General features: G+C 43.7%; 1 protein-coding gene across 2 annotated transcripts in view; it reads right to left on the bottom strand.

Moving 5' to 3' along the window:
- Positions 1-26,805, bottom strand: part of LOC135051285 (granulocyte-macrophage colony-stimulating factor receptor subunit alpha-like) — a 174,046-nt gene that overhangs the window by 142,633 nt on the left and 4,608 nt on the right. For both annotated transcript variants that reach the window (XM_063957353.1, XM_063957352.1), the window contains exon 2: positions 18,479-18,587. In XM_063957353.1, the coding sequence (XP_063813423.1) occupies positions 18,479-18,566 (88 nt within the window). In that variant the 5' untranslated portion in view covers positions 18,567-18,587. The remainder of the gene's footprint in view (positions 1-18,478; positions 18,588-26,805) is intronic.

A 26,805-nucleotide genomic window follows, 5' to 3' on the forward strand; every position in this document is an offset into this window, starting at 1 on the left:
TATGGGTGTTGCTGGCGCTGGGGAGGAAATTGACCAGGAGGATTCTGATGGTGAGGTGGTTTGTTTAAGTCAGGCACCCGGGGAGACACCTGCTGTCCGTGGGAGGAATATGGCCATTGACATGCCTGGTGAAAATACCAAAAAAATCAGCTCTTCGGTGTGGAAGTATTTCAACAGAAATGCGGACAACATTTGTCAAGCCGTGTGTTGCCTTTGTCAAGCTGTAATAAGTAGGGGTAAGGACGTTAACCACCTCGGAACATCCTCCCTTATACGTCACCTGCAGCGCATTCATCATAAGTCAGTGACAAGTTCAAAAACTTTGGGCGACAGCGGAAGCAGTCCACTGACCAGTAAATCCCTTCCTCTTGTAACCAAGCTCACGCAAACCACCCCACCAACTCCCTCAGTGTCAATTTCCTCCTTCCCCAGGAATGCCAATAGTCCTGCAGGCCATGTCACTGGCAAATCTGACAAGTCCTCTCCTGCCTGGGATTCCTCCGATGCATCCTTGCGTGTAACGCCTACTGCTGCTGGCGCTGCTGTTGTTGCTGCTGGGAGTCGATGGTCATCCCAGAGGGGAAGTCGTAAGACCACTTTTACTACTTCCACCAAGCAATTGACTGTCCAACAGTCCTTTGCGAGGAAGATGAAATATCACAGCAGTCATCCTGCTGCAAAGCGGATAACTGAGGCCTTGGCATCCTGGGTGGTGAGAACCGTGGTTTCGGTATCCATCATTACTGCAGAGCCAACTATAGACTTGTTTGAGGTACTGTGTCCCCGGTACCAAATACCATCTAGGTTCCATTTCTCTAGGCAGGCGATACCGAAAATGTACACAGACCTCAGAAAAAGACTCACCAGTGTCCTAAAAAATGCAGTTGTACCCAATGTCCACTTAACCACGGACATGTGGACAAGTGGAGCAGGGCAGACTCAGGACTATATGACTGTGACAGCCCACTGGGTAGATGTATTGACTCCCGCCGCAAGAACAGCAGCGGCGGCACCAGTAGCAGCATCTCGCAAACGCCAACTCTTTCCTAGGAAGGCTACGCTTTGTATCACCGCTTTCCAGAATACGCAAACAGCTGAAAACCTCTTACGGCAACTGAGGAAGATCATCGCAGAATGGCTTACCCCAATTGGACTCTCCTGTGGATTTGTGGCATCGGACAACGCCAGCAATATTTGTGTGTGCATTAAATCTGGGCAAATTCCAGCACGTCCCATGTTTTACACATACCTTGAATTTGGTGGTGCAGAATTATTTAAAAAACGAGAGGGGCATGCAAGAGATGCTGTCGGTGGCCAGAAGAATTGTGGCACACTTTCGGCGTACAGGCACCACGTACAGAAGACTGGAGCACCACCAAAAACGCCTGAACCTGCCCTGCCATCATCTGAAGCAAGAAGTGGTAACGAGGTGGAATTCAACCCTCTATATGCTTCAGAGGTTGGAGGAGCAGCAAAAGGCCATTCAAGCCTATACAACTGAGCACGATATAGGAGGTGGAATGCACCTGTCTCAAGCGCAGTGGAGAATGATTTCAACGTTGTGCAAGGTTCTGCAACCTTTTGAACTTGCCACACGTGAAGTCAGTTCAGACACTGCCAGCCTGAGTCAGGTCATTCTCCTCATCAGGCTTTTGCAGAAGAAGCTGGAAACATTGAAGGAGGAGCTAACATAGAGCGATTCCGCTAGGCATGTGGGACTTGTGGATGGAGCCCTTAATTCGCTTAACAAGGATTCACGGGTGGTCAATCTGTTGAAATCAGAGCACTACATTTTGGCCACCGTGCTCGATCCTAGATTTAAAACCTACCTTGGATCTCTCTTTCCGGCAGACACAAGTCTGCAGGGGTTCAAAGAACTGCTGGTGAGAAAATTGTCAAGTCAAGCGGAACGCGACCTGTCAACATCTCCTCCTTCACATTCTCCCGCAACTGGGGGTGCGAGGAAAAGGCTCAGAATTCCGAGCCCACCCGCTGGCGGTGATGCAGGGCAGTCTGGAGCGACTGCTGATGCTGACATATGGTCCGGACTGAAGGACCTGACAACGATTACGGACATGTCGTCTACTGTCACTGCATATGATTCTCTCCCCATTGAAAGAATGGTGGAGGATTATATGAGTGACCGCATCCAAGTAGGCACGTCAGACAGTCCGTACTTATACTGGCAGGAAAAAGAGGCAATTTGGAGGCCCTTGCACAAACTGGCTTTATTCTACCTAAGTTGCCCTCCCACAAGTGTGTACTCCGAAAGAGTGTTTAGTGCCGCCGCTCACCTTGTCAGCAATCGGCGTACGAGGTTACATCCAGAAAATGTGGAGAAGATGATGTTCATTAAAATGAATTATAATCAATTCCTCCGTGGAGACATTCACCAGCAGCAATTGCCTCCACAAAGTACACAGGGAGCTGAGATGGTGGATTCCAGTGGGGACGAATTGATAATCTGTGAGGAGGGGGATGTACACGGTGATATATCGGAGGATGATGATGAGGTGGACATCTTGCCTCTGTAGAGCCAGTTTGTGCAAGGAGAGATTAATTGCTTCTTTTTTGGTGGGGGTCCAAACCAACCCGTCATTTCAGTCACAGTCGTGTGGCAGACCCTGTCACTGAAATGATGGGTTGGTTAAAGTGTGCATGTCCTGTTTATACAACATAAGGGTGGGTGGGAGGGCCCAAGGACAATTCCATCTTGCACCTTTTTTTTCTTTCATTTTTCTTTGCGTCATGTGCTGTTTGGGGGGTGTTTTTTGGAAGGGCCATCCTGCGTGACACTGCAGTGCCACTCCTAGATGGGCCAGGTGTTTGTGTCGGCCACTAGGGTCGCTTAGCTTACTCACACAGCTACCTCATTGCGCCTCTTTTTTTTCTTCTTTGCGTCATGTGCTGTTTGGGGGGTGTTTTTTGGAAGGGCCATCCTGCGTGACACTGCAGTGCCACTCCTAGATGGGCCAGGTGTTTGTGTCGGCCACTTGGGTCGCTGAGCTTAGTCATCCAGCAACCTCGGTGCAAATTTTAGGACTAAAAATAATATTGTGAGGTGTTCAGAATAGACTGAAAATGAGTGGAAATTATGGTTATTGAGGTTAATAATACTTTGGGATCAAAATGACCCCCAAATTCTATGATTTAAGCTGTTTTTTAGGGTTTTTTGAAAAAAACACCCGAATCCAAAACACACCCGAATCCGACAAAAAAAATTCGGTGAGGTTTTGCCAAAACGCGTTCGAACCCAAAACACGGCCGCGGAACCGAACCCAAAACCAAAACACAAAACCCGAAAAATTTCCGGTGCTCATCACTAGTTAAAATACAGTATTGATATTGGAAAAAAACTGTAAAACATCAAACAACACATTTATCTACAATATACTGTAGCATCTGTTTTTACCCTCCTAACAACTGTTTATCTTAAACAATTTTAAATCACATTGAAAAAGCTATAGAGTATAGAGTGACTTTGACATTTGTCATTGCAATTGACTCTAGCTAAGGGGGTAATTCTGAGTTGATCGCAGCAGGAATTTTGTTAGTAGTTGGGCAAAACCATGTGCACTGCAGGGGAGGCAGATATAACATGTGCAGAGAGAGTTAGATTTGGGTGGGTCATTTTGTTTCTGTGCAGTGTAAATACTGGCTGTTTTATTTTTACACTGCAATTTAGATTGCAGATTGAACACACCCCACCCAAATCTAACTCTCTCTCTGCACATGTTATATCTCCTCCTCCTGCAGTGCACATGGGCCCTCATTCCGAGTTGTTCGCTCGCTAGCTGCTTTTAGCAGCATTGCACACGCTAAGCCGCCGCCCTCTGGGAGTGTATCTTAGCATAGCAGAATTGCGAACGAAATATTAGCAGAATTGCGAATAGAAATTTCTTAGCAGTTTCTGAGTAGCTCGAGACTTACTCAGCCATTGCAATCAGTTCAGTCAGTTTCGTTCCTGGTTTGACGTCACAAACACACCTAGCATTTGCCCAGACACTCCCCCATTTCTTCAGACACTCCCGCATTTTTCCCAGAAACGCCAGCGTTTTTTTCGCACACACCCAGAAAACGGCAAGTTTCCGCACAGAAACACCCACTTCCTGTCAATCACAGTACGATCACCAGAATGATGAAAAAACCTTGTGATGCCGTGAGTAAAATACCTAACTTTTGTGTAAAATAACTAAGCGCATGCGCTCTGCGAACCTTGCGCATGCGCAGTAAGCGACTAATCGCAATATAGCGAAAATCGGCAATGAGCGAACAACTCGGAATGACCCCCATGGTTTTGCCCAACTGCTAACAAAATTCCTGCTGTGATCAACTCAGAATTAGTCCCTAAGTATTGTAATGGGGGAGTATAGGTGTCATTATTTGCAATTTAGAGGATCAGCTGAAGCTGAAGCTCAGTTTAGCTTTTTATGATACCTACGAATAATAAGCTTAGCAAGTAACATTCCACTACTAGCAGAACAGCAAACAAGCTTTCCAGTCTAGGCACTGCCCCTATCACCTCCCCACTGCCTAAATAATGGTTCCTTCTAGACAGGGGCGGATCCAGAAGAAAATGAAAAGGGGGGCAACATGATAAGGGAACGGTAATAGTTATATTTACATGCACCTAAGGCACGCGTGCTCCCAGATAAGGGGTGTGGTATCACAGGGGGTGTGGCCTCACAGAATACACCATCAGGTAATGAATGGCTGTAGGAGCGCATCCCTGCTGGTTTAATGCCAATGTTTCACCCTGATGAAAAGGCTGATTGGGCCTTGAAATGTTGGTCACCGCTTTCATTAGTTATGGGAGCCTGGAAGGCACCCCAGCACTATATATTGTAATTATTAAAGTTTTTAGTTGGTGGTGGCAGGTGCAGTATACCTTGTTTTGGGCACTGCACTGAGACTCAGACTACAGGACACAAACTGTCCATCTTTAATTAGCAGAAGCAGCCAGCTGGATCTCCAACAAGCAGCATAAGACATCTGCAGGACAGCCCTGTCACAATCACACGGGCCGCCTTCTCAAAGCCGAGGCTGAGTTTGACTGCACCTTGCATAGTGGTAAAGGAAGTGGAGGAGGAAGCGCTGGGAAACTGTGCGGTGCAGTGAGGCCTAATGAAGCCTTCTGTGCCGTCATACTGTAAGTAACAGTCTTACTCGATGCTGGCATTTGAACCCCGTGCCTGGGCTGGACTCTGGCTGGCTGGCAGTGGGGGAATTAGGTTGCGGTGTGAGCAGGGGCAGGGCTGTTTCTAGAAAATTTGTCTCCCAGTGCGAGATTTAAAAATGCGCCCCCCTTGACATAACAAAAAAAATGCGCCCCCCATAGATATAAAAAGTAAAAGGTAAATGGGGCGTGGCCTCGCTAAAATGGGCGGGTCTCTGTAAAATGGGCATGGCCTCATCTGAAAAGACTACTTTACAACCCAGTTTTTGACCTTGCACAGACAGATCACGGAGAGCACAGGAAAAAAAAATATATATATATTACGCCATACACTGCAATGCCCTTGATACATTAAATCCCCATTTTACACATTACGGCAGGCAAGAGTCCCCATTTTCCACATTACGGCTGACAAGTGTCCCCATTTTCCACATTACGGCAGGCAAGAGCCCCCATTTTACACAATACGGCAGGCAAGAGCCCCCATTTTACACAATACGGCAGGCATGTGTCCCCATTTTACACAATACGGCAGGCATGTGTCCCCATTTTACACAATACGGCAGGCAAGAGTCCCCATTTTCCACAGTACGGCAGGCAAGTGTCCCCATTTTCCACATTATGGCAGGCAAGAGCCCCCATTTTACACAATACGGCAGGCAAGAGTCCCCATTTTACACAATACAGCAGGCATGTGTCCCCATTTTTCACAATACGGCTGGCAAGTGTCCCCATTTTCCACATTACGACAGGCAAGAGCCCCCATTTTACACAATACGGCAGGCAAGAGCCCCCATTTTACACAATACGGCAGGCATGTGTCCCCATTTTACCCAATACGGCAGGCACGTGTCCCCATTTTACACAGTACGGCAGGCAAGAGTCCCCATTTTACACAGTACGGCAGGCACATATCGCCATTTTACACAGTACGGCAGGCAAGAGTCCCCATTTTACACAGTACGGCAGGCAAGTGTCCCCATTTTACACAGTACGGCAGGCAAGTGTCCCCATTTTACACAGTACGGCAGGCACATGGCCCCATTTTACACAATACGGCAGACACATGTCCCCATTTTACACAGTACGGCAGGCAGGTGTCCCCATTTTACACAGTACAGTAGGCAAGAGTCCCCATTTTACACAATACGGCAGGCACGTGTCCCCATTTTACACAGTACGGCAGACACGTGTCCCCATTTTACACAGTACGGCAGGCACGTGTCCCCATTTTACACAATACGGCAGGCACGTGTCCCCATTTTACACAATACGGCAGGCACGTGTCCCCATTTTACACAGTACGGCAGGCACGTGTCCCCATTTTACACAATACGGCAGACACGTGTCCCCATTTTACACCGTACGGCAGGCAGGTGTCCCCATTTTACACAGTACGGCAGACACGTGTCCCCATTTTACACAGTACGGCAGGCACGTGTCCCCATTTTACACAATACGACAGACACGTGACCCCATTTTACACAGTACGGCAGGTAGGTGTCCCCATTTTACACAGTACGGCAGGCAAGAGTCCCCATATTACACAATACAGCAGGCATGTGTCCCCATTTTACACAGTACGGCAGGCAGGTGTCCCCATTTTACACAGTACGGCAGGCAAAAGTCCCCATTTTACACAGTACGGCAGGCACGTGTCCCCATTTTACACAGTACGGCAGGCAGGTGTCCCCATTTTACACAGTATGGCAGACACGTGTCCCCATTTTACACAGTATGGCAGGCACGTGTCCCCATTTTACACAATATGGCAGACACGTGTCCCCATTTTACACAGTACGGCAGGCAGTTGTCCCCATTTTACACAGTACGGCAGGCAAGAGTCCCCCTTATACCCAATACGGCAGGCATGTGTCCCCATTTTACACAGTACGGCAGGCAGGTGTCCCCATTTTACACAGTACGGCAGACACGTGTCCCCATTTTACACAGTATGGCAGGCAGGTGTCCCCATTTTACACATTATGGCAGGCAGGTGTCCCCATTTTACACATTATGGCAGGCAGGTGTCCCCATTTAACGGAAAAGAGAACAATACTTCCCTGCGATGGAAGTGTAGAGGCAGCAAATGTGTATATATTCCGGAGTTATCGACCGGAAAACAAACAAAACCACAATACAAAAATTATATACAAACTGCGCTTCAACAATGGATTAATGAAAGTGAAATGCTGCAGACCGGTTTGTTTCGAAAAGTCCTAAAGTCTCTAATCGATGTCTCTGGGAATTTTCTCCAACAAGATGGTACATAAAGGAAGAAAGCAAAAGAAAATTTCCAATGTGTGGTGATTTCTTAAGATGTAGTAGGAATCATATAGAGGGACTATGGGATATAAGGTCTCCCCTCCTTTGTGTCTTTGTAAGATGTTCTGGGACCACCCGGAAAGTGTATCAGTCACAAACACAGAATGCTCACTTTCTTGCTTACTTCAACATAAGTATGTGGACTCCTATCAAGGTATCTTTTGGATTTTCAAGGAAAGCTTCACTCCAAAGGATTCCCAATGTGCCGGGTTATTCTCCAAAATATGGAACATGGGAGAGAAAGCAAAGCGGGAAAATCCAATGTGTAGTGGTTCTCTATATCCGTAGAATGAGGGTATAGGGGGTATATAAATAAAGATAGATCCCTATTCCTCTGTGTCTCTATATTGCGTTAGGGGACCACCCGAAAAGTGTAATGGATCACAAATACAAGATGCTCACTTTTGGGCTTACATGAAATTAGGCCAATAAGAACATGTAACGGTATCTTTCAAACTGTTAGGCAAGATAGTTTCTCAAAAATCTTGACATAACACGCTTACACGTAGGCTTACTTGAAGGATGCGGGGTATGTTCACATAGCGATTTCTTTCAAAACACATCCGTAGTCAATCTCCACCAAAAAAGCCGTGTTTATAATAAACAAACAGATTTTATTCAACAAAAAATATATACATTAAAACATGGGAACAAGGATCACCTTGCCTTGGCAGTTGTATATTTTCCAATAGAAGGAAAGAAACATGTAATGGGCCCAAATGTTCTCACCAAATCTGCTGGGAACCTCAAAGACAAAGGGTCACCAAGTTCTCACAAAAAACATGCCACCAACGCGTTTCGACTACTCTGGTCTTCCTCAGGGTGGTGGTAGGATCCCAGAGCAATCTATTTATCCTTTGATGGATCCCACCCCTTTTTAATTATACAGTGGAGAAACTACAAGTGCTGTCCTAATTAGGGACATATTATATATCTCTATATAGAATAAATGGGAAACAGTAGCAGGCCATTGTTAAAACAACTGGATTCAAACATTAAAAACATTAAAAACTGTATAAACTCATTAATGTCCCATTAATACGGGTTGTCATGGAAACCCAAATGAAAGGCCAATCAGGCGCTCTTCCTGACTCTATACCAGAGGAAGTAGTAAGACCTCTGGTGTGTGGAACGCACATATCGGGCTTGCGCGACGGATACAGGATGTAAAGATGACGCGCTTCCTCCCCCTTGCGTTCCATACGACCTGCGATCCCGGATATGTGCGTTCCACCTTACCGGGATTGCCGTGCTATGATAGTTATAAATTAGTAATCCTGAATAAAACAATGTATAAAACAATAATATAAAAGAACTTATTAAAAAAACACATTTGTATCACGTTACTATTGGTGATTATGGTAATCCTAAAAGTGAAATAAGAATCAAAGGAAAAAGAAAATAAAGAGAAATACAACCACATTTGAAATCCGATTGGGTGCTGGAAATAACTAAGTATGGAATAATAGGAATATATACGGAACATGGGTTCTGGGTTTGTATATTGTACAAGTATGTGGTATATTTACTACACATTACATTTCCCGGGTCCCTAGTTATAGCTCTATATAATACACCTCCCTAAAAAAGTGATAAATAGTGGAAGTAATTGTAAATATAAACAAAACCATATCTGATCTAGGATAAAACAAAGCATGAATATAGTAGGGAACACATGATGTTTAAGGGTAACTGTGAGGAGATGGAAGGCAAGAATACCTATTGTTACAATATACATGACCCAATGTGTTAAATCTATGAGGGAGAGTCTATTTGTTGCAAGAATAGGTAGAAGGGATGGCTTACAAGAACCATTTCAGTTCAAAATCTACGTTCAGACCTGAGGGGGACAGTGTCTTCATGTCATATATGTATTTTATTTCTGTTTTTGCTAATATTGTACTCGTGTCTTTTTTCCTCTAATTCCCTTCTATTTTCTTAATCCCTATAACCGTCATAATTGAATCCAAGGAGCATTGATGTTCTTCCCTAAAATGGTTGGATAAATTATGTTTGTCCAATCCTTTCTTGATGTTGCGTGTATGTTCCCCCCATCGCTCCCGGAGCTTTCTTGATGTGCGTTCAATATACTGTAATTTACAGCTGCATTGGATCAGATATATGCAATTACTGCTATTACAAGTAATGAATTCTTTAATCTGATATTTTATGCCAGTTCCTGTGGCAATGAATTCATTAACTTTTCTGGGGGTAGTGGTGTGAGATACAATACAATACAATCTCCACATCTATGAAAACCGGTTGTTTTCACTCTCCCCGTTTTCTTCTCTGGAATAGCACTTTTGACTAAACGGGATTTTAGATTATTCGCTTTCTTATAGACAAACTGTGGTCTGTCCGGAATAAGGTCTTTTAAGAGGGGGTCACATTTTAGGATGTGCCAGTGTTTTCTAATTGATTTCTCTATTGCTAGATGTTGTGTATTAAACTGAGTAATGAAGGGAATTTTCTTTGTTTGGATATTAGGTTTTTCCTTATATTCAAGTAATGTAGTTCTTTCTGGGTCCCTTATCTTCATTACTGTTTTTTCTATTTCCTCCTTGTAGTAACCTTTTTCTACAAATCTGGAGGTAATTTCTGATACTTGTTCATCAAAAACCTTTATGTCTGAACAATTTCTCCTTATTCTTTGTATCTGGCTTCCTGGAATGCCTTTTAGCCACATTGATAGATGGTTACTTGTTCTCAAAATGTAGGAATTATTATCCGTAGGTTTGGTATAATTCTTTGTTCTGAGAATGTTGTTCTCAACATATATACACAAATCCAGGAAATGTACTTCTTTAATGCTAACTTCAAATGTGAGACTTATGTTGAATCGATTGGTGTTTAAAATGTCACAGAATTTTTGTAGGTCATCCTCTTTTCCTCTCCATATGAAAATAATATCATCTATATAATGTTTCCATAATATTATGTTCTTGGAATATGAGTTATTTTCCCAAATGCACATGTCTTCCCAGTATCCCATGAACATATTCGCATATGCTGGAGTGAATTTTGTTCCCATGGCTGTCCCCTGTACTTGTTGGTAATAATGGTTTTTAAACCAAAAAAAGTTATTATTCAGGATGAAATTGATGAATTCCTTTAAAAATTCTATCTTTGTCTTATCTATATTGCTGCTTTTTAGGAAATAGTCCACTGCATGAATTCCTTTGTTGTGGTCTATGATGGAATATAAAGAACTTACATCAGCTGTTACAAGGATATCTCCTACCTCCCATGTGATATTTTCCAAAATATTGAGGATGTTGATGGTATCTTTTAAATATGATTACATTTTTATCATCTCCGGTTGTAAATGGTGGTCCATGTATTCCAATAAGTTGGCGGTTATGGAATCCGTACCGGCAACAATGGGTCGTCCCGGGGGATTTTCTGTGCTTTTGTGGATCTTGGGGAGTAGATAAAACACTGGTAGGCTTAGGTTTTTATTGATAATGAATCCTGCCTCTTTCTCATTGATGGTGTTGAGAGTTTTATATTTAGTAATTAGGGATTCCATCTCTTTCTGTATTCTTAGGCTCGGGTCTCCTTTCAGAATTTTATAAGTGGTTTTATCATTTAGTTGACGGAGAGCTTCTTGTTCATAGTCCTCTTTGTTCATTATGACTATGCTTCCCCCTTTATTAGATGGCTTTATGATAATATTTTCGTTTTCCTCCAAAGATTTAATGGCATCCCTCTCTTTCTTAGTTATGTTAGGGTGTTTCCTCCCCTTAGGTATAATTCTTTCTAAATCCTCTCCTACCAGTTGGTTGAATGTTTCCACATAACTTCCTTTCATGTGTGTAGGAAAAAACGTAGATTTAGGTTTGAATACATTCTTGATTTCAGAGCTTGCTTCTCGTTGTGAAATAAAGATTCTTTTTAGTGTTAAATTTCTTGTAAACTTTTGTAAGTCTACATATGTTTCGAACTTATTCATCTTATTATCTGGGGCATACTTGAGACCCTTTTGTAAGTTGGATAATTCTTCTTTCTTCAAAATGTGGTTGCTGAGGTTGAAAATTCTATTATCCGGAGTACTCTCCACTTGTGTCATGTTCTCTTTTGTAGCAATATCCATTATGTCCTTCCTTTTGTCTTTATCCACCTCGTTTCTCTTTGTTAATCCTTTTCCCCTCTTCCCTCTTTTTCTATGTTTATGTTTTCCGGTTATCTCTTGACTCTCAAACTCCCATTCCGCCCTAAAAAAGCTTCTTGTCCCAACTGTTCATACCTATTCCTGATCGGGAATGATGAAGGTGGGGTATGACCTGCGTTATATTCATCCATCACAATATAATCTCTTGCTCTGAGATTCTCATGTTTCCTTTTTTCAATGTATCTGTTTGTTCTCTTAGGTCTATTGTATTTTTCTTCGTAATTGCCATATCTGACATAATTTTTTCTTCTTTGGTCATAATTCCTATTGTAACCCGTGTATTGTCTTGCTTTGTCCCCGTACTTCCATTTGTTTGTATTCTCATATTGTCTTCCTGTATTTGTGTACATCATTGTTCTGGAGGGAGTTCTATAGGTGTATTTCTTATTTTTCAGGGCAGTTCTTCCTTCCCTTTGTCTAGGATGGTTGATTCTACTTTCTCTCTCCTTACGAACAGGGGTATTTACTTCCAATGATAGAATACTAGAAGAACAGCTGCAATTCCTCTGTTTTGGCGTGAGATATTCTTCTTGTGGATCTTCTTCGGTATTCAATGGTATTCTGTCCCTAAAAGATTTCCTTTGTTTACGTTCAATGATTTCCCTTTCCTTCCTTTTTACTCTATGTTCCAAATTTTCTTCCATTTGTTTGTATTCTTCAACTTTACTAAGTGTTTCTATCAATGCCGTTAGTTTCTTTACTTTCTCTTCACATTCCTCGAGAGTTTTTCTTCATTCCCTGATTATTAACTCCATCAGGGATTGGGAACAGGTGTTGAGTATTTTGTTCCAAGCTTTTTTGAAGTCGATATTCTCAAAGTGATTTGATGACTCCTTATGGATTTGTAGCCCCTTTGGTATCATTTTATCTACTATGTATCTTTCTAATGTGGCTATCTCCCACCATGTGCTACTTTCCTTTAGGAGTGTTTTCTCCAAATCATGCATGATCTTTTCTAAACTATGATCAATGGATTCTTTGTTTATGACCTGGTCTGTTATGAACATATTTTCCAAGAGGAATTTACTCTTGTCCCTATATCCTAACATCCTGCCTCAGGGAGTTATTAGATAACTCTGCAATACAAAGGAAAAAAGAACAATACTTCCCTGCGCTGGAAGTGTAGAGGCTGCAAATGTGTATATATTCCGGAGTTATCGACCGGAAAACAAACAAAACCACAATACATAAATTATATACAAACTGCGCTTCAACACTGGATTAATGAAAGTGAAATGCTTCAGACCGGTTCGTTTCCAAAAAGTCCTAAAGTCTCTAATCGATGTCTCCGGGAATTTTCTCCAACAAGATGGTACACAAAGGAAGAAAGCAAAAGAAAATTTCCAATATGTGGTGATTTCTTAAGATGTAGTAGGAATCATATAGAGGGACTATGGGATATAAGGTCTCCCCTCCTTTGTGTCTTTGTAAGATGTTCTGGGACCACCCGGAAAGTGTATCAGTCACAGACACAGAATGCTCACTTTCTTGCTTACTTCAACATAAGTATGTGGACTCCTATCAAGGTATCTTTTGGATTTTCAAGGAAAGCTTCACTCCAAAGGATTCCCAATGTGCTGGGTTATTCTCCAAAATATGGAACATGGGAGAGAAAGCAAAGCGGGAAAATTCAATGTGTAGTGGTTCTCTATATCCGTAGAATGAGGGTATATGGGGTATATAAATAAAGATAGATCCCTATTCCTCTGTGTCTCTATATCGCGTTAGGGGACCACCCGAAAAGTGTAATGGATCACAAATACAAGATGGTCACTTTTGGGCTTACATGAAATTAGGCCAATAAGAACATGTAACGGTATCTTTCAAACTGTTAGGCAAGATAGTTTCTCAAAAATCTTGACATAACACGCTTACATGTAGGCTTACTTGAAGGATGCGGGTATGTTCACATAGCGATTTCTTTCAAAACACATCCGTAGTCAATCTCCACCAAAAAAGCCGTGTTTATAATAAACAAACAGATTTTATTCAACAAAAAATATATACATTAAAACATGGGAACAAGGATCACCTTGCCTTGGCAGTTGTAAATTTCCAAATAGAAGGAAAGTAACATGTAAAGGGCCCAAATGTTCTCACCAAATCTGCTGGGAACCTCAAAGACAAAGGGTCACCAAGTTCTCACAAAAAACATGCCACCAACGCGTTTCGACTACTCTGGTCTTTCTCAGGGTGGTTGTAGGATCCCAGAGCAATCTATTTATCCTCTGATGGATCCCACCCCTTTTTAATTATACAGTGGAGAAACTACAAGTGCTGTCCTAATTAGGGACATATTATATGTCTCTATGTAGAATAAATGGTTAATGTCCCCATTTAACAAATTAGGGCAGGCAAGTGTCCCCTTTAAATACATGATGGCAGGTTGCGGGGGGGGGGGGGGAGAGAGAGGGAGAGGCTGACTTACAGTTGAAGCGGTTCTTCCTGCTATTCGCCGCCTCTCCCTCCTCTTCGCGGTGCCGCCGGCTTGGCTCCCCCTTATCCCTCCTCCCGAGTACCCAGCTCGGGGGGCGGAGTTTCACGGAATGACGCGATTGCGTCTTGACGTCACGACGTACCGCGTCATTCCGCGAAACTCCGCTCCCCGAGCTGGATACTCGGGAGGAGCGGGTATTTTAAAGTGTTCAAGAAGTGCCGCGTCGGGCGCCCCGTGCGGTTGCACGGCTCGCCCGCCGCAAGAAACGGCACTGGCAGAGGGCCTCCCCATTGGTTACCACACGAACTTGGTGTTAGAGCCGAAGTGAGTCCTAGTACCTACCGGCTCTTTTATCAAATCTGACTGACGGAAATAGCAGTAGTGCTGCTGCTGTTCTCTTTTTGAAACAAAAAAGAAGTCAGAAATGACAGGGGGAGCACGGGCCCGAGTGCCCCCCCCTCCTACCCCTGTATCCGCCTATGCTTCTAGAAATGTGTGTAGACTTGCGTGTTTTGCTTTTGCCATAACCACCATTCGTGTTTTATTTTTGTTTTTCAGTTTTGTCAAAAACCACCCTCAACTGTGTTTGTTCTGATTTGGATTTGGCTTTGGAGTCTAGAAAATTGATTTAAAAAAAAAAACAGCTAAAATCATGTAATTTACACGTTTTTATGTTCCTATAGTATTATTTACATCAATAACATTAATTCCTAATCATTTCCAGTCAATTTTGCACTCTACTGTGTGAAATGGCACCTAATATCACAAGGGAGGGTCTTCAGACACCACTGAGGGACTTACAGTACAATCAATCCAAAACTCAAGATTCTAATTTGAAATCCTGTCCAGAATCAAAGGAAGCTTTGAATTCGGATTGCACATCTCTAGCTCCATCTGCTGCTGTAGTCATGCATTAGGCTGCAGATTACAAATGTGATGAAGCTGAAAGTCTTTCTGTTATGTTTGGTGTTACAAAACTGCAGCTAAGGTAAGGAGATCATCTTATCAGTCGTGAGAACCGTTCTGCTATTGGGTTGACGGAGTAATACTGAGTAATGTTACCTTCAGCATGAGTTAAAGTCAGTAGCGGATCTTGCCACGGGCAAGCAGTACTTTTGCCCGGGGCGCCGCCTTCCGGAGGGCGCTGGCGCCATCCGGAGGGCGCTGCACCATGGCAAGATCCGCCACTGCTGTGCCCTGTCCCCCCGGCTTCTGCGGCTCTGGTCCCGTGAAGGGAACTAGACGCGTAGCGTCTAGTTTCCCTTCGCAAAGAGGACCATTACTGAGCGGTGCGCGATGACGTCATCACGCACCGCACAGCAAAGGTCCTCTCCGCGAAGGGAACTAGACACTACGCGTCTAGTTTCCCTTCGCGGAGAGGACCTTTTGCTGTGCGGTGCGCGATGACGTCATCGCGCACCGCTCAGCATTTAAGCGGCGCTTCTGCTGTACAGGGGGCGTGACTGACCACGCCCCCTGTAGTAAGCCACGCCACCATTCCCTGCCCGGGGCGCCGAGGGCATTCGAACCGGCCCTGGTTAAAGTACTGATTTATAGAGTTATAGAGACTACAAAGAGATTTTCTTTATGGTTATTTAACATGGTCAGCTTCCTAGCTGGGTACATTTTTGCTCTTGGTAATTTGTCTCTGAAAAATATTTTTTGAAGAGACACAATAGAACAGAGGCGGATTGGCCATAGGGTTTACAGGGAAGATCCCCGGTGGGCCGACGCACCCGTGGGGCCTGTTTAGTTTGAGGATATGTGGTCCTTTTTATAGACATAATGAATAAGATGCAAAATAATTTGTATATATGAAAATTACTTTGCCACTTAGCCTGTGATTGCAGATGATCTAGTGCAGGTATTCCCAACCACGGTCCTCAAGGCACACCAACAGTGCAGGTTTTAGTGATATCCAGGCTTCAGCACAGGTGACATAATAAGTAGCTCAGTTATTTTGATTTAACCATCTGTGCTGCAGCCTGGATATCACTAAAACCTGCCCTGTTGGTGTGCCTTGAGGACCGTGGTTGGGAATGCCTGATCTAGTGTATGCTCTGTCTGCCTGCTTGGCTATCATATAAGATTGAGTGAATAGTGATTGGGATACTGTTGGTGTAATAAGCAAGAAAATATATCTTTCTAAAGAATGATATAGTTTCCTAAATTCTGAAGGTGTATCATATAATGTGCTCATAATATGTAATTTTATTTCTTTTTAACTTCCCCCTTGATGCTGGACATGCACACTATCTGGAAAGTCTTGGGGGGAGGGTACTGCTGCAATGGCCCATGGCTAGACCTTACACCTCTGGTGCTGCCCATGTGGGGCAACTATTACAAATTTTTCCAGGGCTGCTTTTTGTTCCCAATCCGCCCCTGCAATAGAATAACGGTGAGGATGTGGGAATGGGTGTGGGATAATAGACTGTGTCTAGTTAGACAGTCAATAGATAGACATCACTTGTTAGACAGTCAAAAGGTCGACAGGGTCAAAAGGTCGACATGGTCAAAAGGTCGACATGAAAATGGTAGACACAGAAAAGGAAGACACTATTTTTTTTGCATTTTTGTGGTTTGTGTGGATAGTTTTGTCTTCTGGGACCCCCAATTGTAGAAAGGCATCTGCTCGCTACGCTTCGGGCTTGGTGGCAGCTGCGCTCACCACAAGGTTTATAACCATCTCTATGCCGACATGGATAAAGGAGGTATGAAATAGTCCAAAAACATGTAAAATTAAAATGTCTACCTTTTTTATGTTGACCATTTTCATGTTGACCTCTTGACCCTGTTGACCTTTTGTGCTGTCTACCTTTTTCATGTCGACCTTTTGACCCTATCGACCTAATGCCTGTCCAACATGTGTCTGTCTATTGAATATATGTACTAAAATTGACATACAAGAAAAAATCCATACTGCATGAAATCAGTCTTCCAGAATCGCCCCAACCAAATTCCATCCTCATCCACCTAGAATACCTTAGTCTGTTGGAAACACCCACTTTTGGGAAAAATTCAGTTACATTCGAGGATGTAAATTAGGACTATCCAGCCAAAATGGTTACAGTTGGGAGGTATGCATAATACCCAATCATAGATTTACTTTCATTGTATAAAATACTATACAAAATTGACACAAGGAGTGATTTTTGCCTATTTTCTAAGCGATCTGACTAGATCGTTTAGAAATTAAGCACAAATGGTTCTGTGTGTATGCCCCATAGCAATAGCGATGCGCGGCGCTATCACCGGCTCAGATCATTCAAGCATGCAGTATAAATCTAATCAGATCGCTTAGCAAGTGAGTTTAAATTGCCAGTGTGTACAGAAACTAGCCAAGAGCGATAACGATCTACGTCACTAGAACCACTCCCTGCCTCTCCCTAAGCCGCCCTCTTGTTATTCACACTGCGCACCATGGTGGTCATTCCGAGTTGTTCGCTCGTTGCGGATTTTCGCTATGCTGCGATTTGTTGCTAAATGCGCATGCGCAAGGCACGCAGGGTGCATGCGCTTAGTTACTTAACTAAAAACTTAGTAGATTTGCTGTGGATCCTGCGGCGCTTTTCAGTCGCACTGCTGATCGGTTAATGATTGACAGGAAAGGGGCGTTTCTGGGTGGTAACTGAGCGTTTTCCGGGAGTGTGCTAAAAAATGCAGGCGTGTCAGGGAAAAATGCGGGAGTGTCTGGAGAAACGGGGGAGTGGCTGGCCGAACGCAGTGCGTGTTTGTGACGTCAAACCAGGAACTAAACGGACTGAGCTGATCGCAATCTGTGAGTAGGTCTGGAGCTACTCAGAAACTGCAAATAATTATTTGTTAGCAGTTCTGCTAATCTTTCGTACGCAATTCTGCTAAGCTAAGATACACTCCCAGAGGGCGGCAGCCTAGCGTGTGCAATGCTGCTAAAAGCAGCTCGCGAGCGAACCACTCGGAATGAGGGCCCATGCCGTGTGTATGGGCGATCTAGACTCCAGGAAGCTCTAGGCAAATTGCCTACAATAAATCTCATAGCACAAATCGCTTGTGCAAATCACTCCGTGTGTATGCCCCATAACAGATTTATTTGCAAAGCATCAGGTTTTAAAACCCAGTGTTTCAGATTGTGTTTCTGCACAATGTTTAAAAGACCGTGTCTTGCTAGTGAAATCATTGCCCTTATAAATACTGGACATAAACACGATCAAAAGTGTTGGGTCTTACAACCCAATGTTTCATAACTAAGCACCCCAGAATAGGACTGTTGGCTACAGACAATTTTTCAACTGCAGGTTTTTCCATGTTTTCATGTCAATCATTTAATTAAAAAAAAAAAAAACAATAATTATAATATGACATAAAAATGTGTAGTATTTCACAGACTTACTGGTGCTGTTGCATTCTTTGGAGTATAAATGCCATGAACAACATTGCCATATAATCCAATAAGATGTAATAAGAATTTTAGAATCCATTTTTTTCTATTAGTTTATAACCTGTAAATAATAAATAATATGTATAAATAAGTACACTCTGACTTATCCTAGCGTAATAATAATAATAATAATAATTTTATTTATATAACGCTCTTTGTCCAACAGGACTCAACGCACTTTTCAGGCATCGAAAACAAAACATACAGTACAAAAGATTAATACAGTAATACAGAAGTGAAAAATTAAATAAGCGTAATGCAGGATTGATGAGACATTTTGGGTAATAACTTACATGTGTTATATACAGTATTCCACCCAAAAGAGGTACCAGGTGAGGAAGCCATATTGGGCGCACTACATAGCATTACCCAGGGTGGAATAGGTCACATCTGGAATTAGGTTCCAGCATAACCGTCAGCTCTATGTATTTTTTATCCCATCAACGAGCATACCAAGTGAGGCAGCCATGTTGAGCGGCGCACTACAAAGGTTACACTGTGGGAGATAAGCCATACAAGGACCCAAGGCATACATGGGAAAAACTAATGTGTGCAGTAGTATGATATGCCCTGTATGAATAGATTCATTTGAAGCAAATACTGCACCCCATGGAGGTAAAGCATACAGTGGGGCGAAAGAACATAGTACATGATGGGGTCCATGAGACAGCAGATAGGAGAGGCCTCAGGCGGCAGTATCATCCTAGGGCAAAAGAGGTCAGATGTGCAAGCAAGAGTCCAGCAAAACAAAAGTCCATGTGTATGTGTGTCCTACCAGCAACTCCAGTCCTCCTCTGGCAGTGTCAGTGTCTGGGGGGGGGTATCGCTGGTAGGGCTGAGGAGGTCTGCGGGATCCTGTGGTCCTCGACCTGGAGAAGTGGCGGGCACCAGGGTTGTGGCCTGTGCTGGATCCCGGTAGATGGGGCAAGCTGGGGACTCCACATGGAGGTGCAAGATGGTGGCAGCGGGTAGGTCCTGGTTCTCCCTGATCTCTCCACTATGGGGACTGGGAGCTGCAGCAAGCATCTCCTGCAATGCAGCTAGAGCCAGCAGAAGGATCAGCGGTGGAAGGATTCCAAGGGAGACAGGGAACCAGATGCTGAAACGGTGACCTACCCAGCTAGCAGATGTTTCCAGGGATAGGCCCAGCCCTGGTGTGTTTTTGGCAGAGGTGAGGCCACAGGGCTGCTAGACAGCAGAGGGCAGGTCCACCGTTAGATACCCACAGGCAGCAGGAGCACCTGGAGGAGAGCAGCCACATATTTAAGATGGCGCGGGGAGGGGGGGCAGGAGTCCCAGGATCTCTACAGCGCTGGCCGCATGGCATTCTACAGAATAAGCAAGCTCCAGAAGATAGGCAGGGACTGGGAGGGGCAGGCACGCAGCTGGCTGGGTGTGGCCCATGGGTTTAAGAAGTGGTGCAGCTCAGCTCAGTTGTTAAGGACTCTACACACTCAGCGATTGGCCAACAAGCTGCCCGACGCCCAATACGGCCATCGGACAACACGGTCACGGGGGGAGTGAAGTTTATTTACTCCCCCCATCACCCGGATCCATAGCCCTGCATGCTAATATGGACGAGATTGTCCATATTGGCCTGCAGGTATGAATGAGCCGGCACTAAAGATGAACAAGCGCGGGGCCGTGCATTGTTCATCGTAGGTGCCTACACACTGAAAGATATGAACAATATGTCATTCATTAATGAACGAGATCATTCATATCTTTTAGTGAAATTTTTAAGTGTGTAGGGCCCATAAGAAAAAGCAGCAGGTCTGTCACCTCGTCGGGAGCAAGTCTGATAGGCTGCGACACTGTGTCTGTGAGTGACAGACACAGCACTGTGGCTTATAAATTCTATATAAATATTCTATAATACATGCGTTTATACATTAACATTAGTGTTAGAAATAATATATATATATATATATATATATATATATATATATAGTCCAGAAAATGTCTGCACACGCATATAGCAAAATTTGCTGGGGTGTCACTCAATCCTCATAAGTGGTAGAAAATAATCCCCACTTAAGAACACATATTCAAAGTTTAGGAGTGCACTCACCAGTTCATTTGTAAAATCATCAAATCTTTATTGTAGCATGGATGTAAAAATCATACCAACGTTTTGGTCCCCCCAGGGACCTTTGTCAAGGTTCAAGTATAATGCCCATATAACAACTATGGCCCTCATTCCGAGTTGTTCGCTCGGTAAAAATCTTCGCATCGCAGCGATTTTCCGCTTAATGCGCATGCGCAATGTCCGCACTGCGACTGCGCCAAGTAAATTTGCTATGCAGTTAGGATTTTTACTCACGGCTTTTTCATCGTTCTGGCGATCGTAATGTGATTGACAGGAAATGGGTGTTACTGGGCGGAAACAGGCCGTTTTATGGGCGTGTGGGAAAAAACGCTACCGTTTCCGGAAAAAACGCAGGAGTGGCTGGAGAAACGGGGGAGTGTCTGGGCGAACGCTGGGTGTGTTTGTGACGTCAAACCAGGAACGACAAGCACTGAAATGATCGCAGATGCCGAGTAAGTCTGAAGCTACTCAGAAACTGCTACGAGGTGTGTAATCGCAATATTGCGAATACATCGTTCGCAATTTTAAGATGCTAAGATTCACTCCCAGTAGGCGGCGGCTTAGCATGAGCAAATCTGCTAAAATTCACTTGCGAGCGGACAACTCGGAATGAGGGCCTATATATAGCACCGCTTCCATAACAAGCTCAGTGTAAATTGGAAAACATGGCATTTCACAAGATAAATCATTCTCATATAACAAATAAGCTTACATAATAGAGAACTGCTCACATGCTCCCAGGTTTTACCAACATTACATACTCTTAACGAGCATCAACTGCAATAAACACATCATTAGCGCGTCCTATCACTGGACTGCACGCCGAAGAAAGTGGAAGTGAACTAACAACCTTTGGAAAGCACCCGTGCAGCTCACCACGTCACATCAGTCTTCCAAATGCTGGCGGAAGTGAGTACAGTGTGGTGACCGGTGGACCGCATCCATGAAGGAAATATGTCCCCACATTGCTCGCCGTCTAGCATATCAATAAATTAGTTGCCAAGCAACAATAGATATAAACAATCAACCCTGATAAAAACACTTCTATCGCCCATCATCAAGTTGTATAAATATAGACACAATGGCACTCATTTCGAGTTGATCGCTTGCTAGCTACTTTTTGCAGCCGTGCAAACGTATAGTCGCCGCCAACGGGGGAGTGTATTTTCGCTTAGCAAGTGTGCAATCGCATGTGCAGCCGAGTGGGACAAAAAAGTTTTTTTCAGTTTCTGAGTAGGTCTGAACTTACTCTGCCCTTGCGATCACTTCAGCCTGTCTGGTCCCCGAATTGACGTCACCACTCCCAGAAAACGGTCAGTTGACACCCATAAACGCCTTCTTCCTGTCAATCTCCTTGCGATCGGTTGTCCGTATGGATTCTTTGCTAGAAGCAATGCACAGCAACGATGCTGTTTTGAACCCGTATGACGTGAATGCGCATTGCGGTGCATATGCATGTGCAGTAGTAACCTGATTGCTGCACTGCAAAAAACGGCAGCGAGCGATCAACTCGGAATGAGGGCCAATGTACCAACAGTAGGTGAACAAACAGCATTAATCAAAAAGAGAACTACATATATGTGTGCATAAATGCCCATAAACATACGTATATATATATATGTATATATACTCGTGTTACATACTTTTACTATCAGCAACTATGGACCATATACAGTATCAGGCCACCGATTGCTTTACACATAGTGTGGATTGAAAAAATAGTAAAAAATTAAAAATAATAATTAATAAAAAAAAAAATAGAAAAATACCAAAAATCACTCATGTAGTACACATCCTGCATAGATTGTGGTTTGGACACCTCATAGAAAAATACTCCAATGCATTGAATCATTAATAGCCCTAGGCCACACAGTGTCCAGTTTATGTATCCAGTAGGCTTTTCTGCATAGAAGAATTTTCACCCGATCACCGCCCCTCTGCGATGGTGCTATTCTGTCAATCAGCATATATCGTAGAGAAGATAATTGATGTTGGTGTTGTACAAAGTGTCTTGCAGGGCTGTTTCTAGCCAATTTGGCTCCCAGTGCGAGATTTAAAAATGCAGCCCCCCCCTCATTGACATTAAAAAAATGCGCCCCCCCATAGATATAAAAAGAAAAAGCATGCTCTCGGCAAGGGGCCGTGACCTCATTAAAAAGGGCATGATCTCATTTAAATGGTCGTGGCCTCATCTGAAAAGACTACCTTACACCCCAGTTTTTGACCTTGCTTCAACAGATCACGGCCACCACAGGGGAAAATAAATAAATAAATAAAAAATATTAATAAAAAAAAAAAAATATATATATATATATATATATATATATATATATTATGCCATACACCGCAATGCCCTTGATACATGAAATCCCCATTTTACACATTACGCAGGCAAGTGTCCCCAATTTACACATTATGGCAGGCAAGAGTCCCCATTTTACCCATTAGGCAGGCAAGTGTCCCCATTTTACACATTAGGCAGGCAAGTGTCCCCACTTTACACATTAGGCAGGCAAGAGTCCCCATTTTACACATTACAGCAGGCAAGAGTCCCCATTTTACACATTACGGCAGGCAAGTGTCCCCATTTTACACATTACGGCAGGCAAGTGTCCCCATTTTACACATTACATCAGGCAAGTGTCCCCATTTACACATTACATCAGGCAAGTGTCCCCATTTTACACATTACGGCAGGCAAGTGTCCCCATTTTACACATTACGACAGGCAAGTGTCCCCATTTTACACATTACGGCAGGCAAGAGTCCCTATTTTACACATTAGGCAGGCAACTGCCAATCTGATGGTAGAACGATGATTGGATATCCGTTCACTAAAGGGTCTTATTGTCTTGCCCCCATATATACGAATGAACAGGGGCATAGGATATACATGACAAGATCTGATGTACACATCAACCGATGCTGAATTGTTATTCTCTGTCTATTATGGGGGTGTGGAAACGTGCTGCCTGTGATCATACTTCTGCAGGTCGTACAGTGATTGCTTATATCTATTGTTGCTTGGCAACTAATTTACTGATATGCTAGACGGTGAGCCATGTGGGGACATACTTCCTTCATGGACGCAGTCCTCCGGTAACCGCGCTGTACTCACTTCCACCGGCATTTGGAAGACGGATGTGGCGTGGTGAGCGGCTCGGGTGCTTTCCAAAGGTTGTTAGTTCACTTCCACTTCCTTCGGCGTGCGGTCCGGTGATAGGACGCGTGAGTGATGTGTTTAATGCAGCTGATGCTGGTTAAGAGTATGAAATGTTGGTAAAACCTGGGAGCATGTGAGTAGTTCTCTATTATGTGAGCTTATTTGTTATATGAGAATGATTTATCTTGTGAAATGCCATGTTTTCCAATTTACACTGAGCTTGTTATGGAAGTGGTGCTATAAATAGTTGTTATATGTGCATTATACTTGAACCTTGACAAAGGCCCCAGGGGGGACCGAAATGTTAGTATGATTTTTACATCCATGCTACAATAAAGACTTGATGATTTTACAAATGGACTGGTGAGTGAACTCCTAAAATTTGAATATATATATATATATATATATATATATATATATAAAATGATCCAAAGTATCGGCGGCACTCAGCAGACTTATCGCATAGTTTAAAAGTTGCCTTTATTTACCTACATGTCAGGGCAGGACTCACAAACAATGAGATACAAAACACATATATATACAGACATAATTAAAATATAAGTCACTCACCTGCCCGACAGTTCTCGGCGACGCCAGGTCCATGCGTCTGAACACAGCATCGCAGCACTCTGACGTCACCGAGCCCCGTGTATATATGCAGGGGCGGATCCAGAAGAAAATGAAAGGGGCGGCACCATGATAGGGGAACAGTAATAGTTATATTTACATGCACCTAAGGCACGCGTGCTCCCAGATAAGGGGTGTGGTATCACAGGCGGTGTGGCCTCACAGAATACAACATCCGGTAATGATTGGTTGTAGAAGCGCATCCCTGCTGATTTATTGCCAATGTTTCATCCTGATGAAAAGGCTGATTGGGCCTTGAAATGCTGGTCACTGGTTCCATTAGTTATGGGAGCCTGGAAGGCACCCCAACACTATATAATTATAAAAGTTTTTAGTTGGTGGTGGCAGGTGCAGCATACCTTGTTTTGGGCACTGCACTGAGACTCAGACTGCAGGACACGAACTGCCCATCTTTGATTAGCAGAAGCAGCCAGCTGGATCTCCAACAAGCAGCATAAGACTTCTGCAGGACAGCCCTGTCACAATCACATGGGCCGCCTTCTCAAAGCTGAGGCTGAGTTTGACTGCACCTAGCATGGTGGTAAAGGAAGGAGGAAGCGCTGGGAAATTGTGCGGTGTAGTGAGGGTTAATGAAGCCTTCAGCACCGTCATCAGTAACAGTCTTACTCGATGCTGGCATTTGAACCCCACGCGTGGGCTGGACTCTGGCTTGCTGGCAGTGGGGGAGGTAGGTTATGATGTGAGCAGTGGGCCTCCCCATTGGTTACCACACGAACTTGCTGTTAGAGCCGCGGCGGGTCCTAGTGCCTGCCGGCTCTTTTATCATTCTGACTGATGGAAATAGCAGTAGCTGCTGCTGTTCTTCTTTTGAAAAAAAATGAAGTCAGAAATGACAGGGGGGGGGGGGGGGCACGGGCCCGAGTGCCCCCCCCCCCGGATCCGCCTATGTATATATATATATATATATATATATATATATATAATCCAATTCAGCCGGCACTCACAAATAAAAAGTAATTGCCCCGGTGTCCAGTTCACAAATAGTCCATAGATATCCAAAATAAACGGCACTCAGGGACTGTCATATATGCAAAGACATGTATTGAAGTCAGATCAAACGTAAACGTTTTCGGGGACACAGCCCCTTCGTCAGGATCAAAAGACAATAACAGTTAAAACAGACACAAACACACATTTAAATACCTTATTGTAACTCACCTGTCCGCGTCCGCTCATCAGAGCCGCAGGCGCCGGCAAACGACAGTGACGTGCTTCCTGTGAAGACAGGAACCGTTACCATGGAGACCGCTGGCTTGCGTTCCGCATGACCGGACTTCCTGTTCTTGACACCAGCCTGTCCTGCGCATGCTCCAACACCCGGGATCTGCGAGAAGAGGGGCAGAGAGAGACAAAAAATAACAGACACTGTGGATAACAACATAAACTATTAGTAACAACAAACAAACTATTAATAACAACAAACTAACTCACATAAACCACAAAATAGCCATATATGAGAACATTCAAATAGAACATTTACATAATGAGTGATAATAAAGACAAATGGGTTAAAGAGCCATACTCAATTCTCAAAAATTATAGGGTGTTCCAATTAATTTTCTCATTAAGCCCCATTAGGTAAATAGTACCCAATCGCATAATCCATTGGGATTCTTTAATTAACAGATTTTTAGATCTGTTCCCCCCCACGTAATGATGCTGGAACATGATCAATAATAAAATATTTCAAAGAGGATAGGGGGTGGCCCATTTCCCTAAAATGCTTAGCAACAGGTTGATCAATAAATCTCCCCTCGAGAGTGAGACGAATGGCGGAACGATGTGCCGCCATGCGTTCACTAAATTTACGGATAGTTTGACCAACGTAGTACAACCCACATGGGCAAACTATCACGTAAACCACGAATGCAGTACTACAAGTGAGTACATGTCTGATCTCATATGTCTTATCTATGTGAGGATGCTTAAAGGACTTACAAGCAAGTAAGTGGGTGCACGTTGCACAGTTAACACACCTATAACATCCGGGCTTTTTGGTATACACATTATAAGGCCTAGAAACCCCATAACCTGTGATGTCTGTATGTACAAGACGATCACGGAGATTACTACCCCTCCTGAATGCAGCCATGGGTCTAGTGTTCCTGAAAACGGGTAGGTCAGGATCAGATTTCACCATGGGCCACAATGCTTGTGTGGCTCTTCTAATAATGGGACTGGCTACTGTATAGTCGGATACCATTGGCAGCACCTCCTGTTTAGCTTTATGTCGCGGATGTAATAAATCTGTGCGTAACATGCCAAGTACTCTGGTTTTCTGTTCAAGAAGGACTTTCCTATCATAGCCCCTTTCCAGGAATTTAACTATGAGGTTATCAATGTGACCTTCTGTTTTGCCTAAATCACTTGTAATTCTGG

The sequence above is a fragment of the Pseudophryne corroboree genome, chromosome 2 (genome assembly GCF_028390025.1).
Source record: "Pseudophryne corroboree isolate aPseCor3 chromosome 2, aPseCor3.hap2, whole genome shotgun sequence".
NCBI lineage: Eukaryota > Metazoa > Chordata > Amphibia > Anura > Myobatrachidae > Pseudophryne > Pseudophryne corroboree.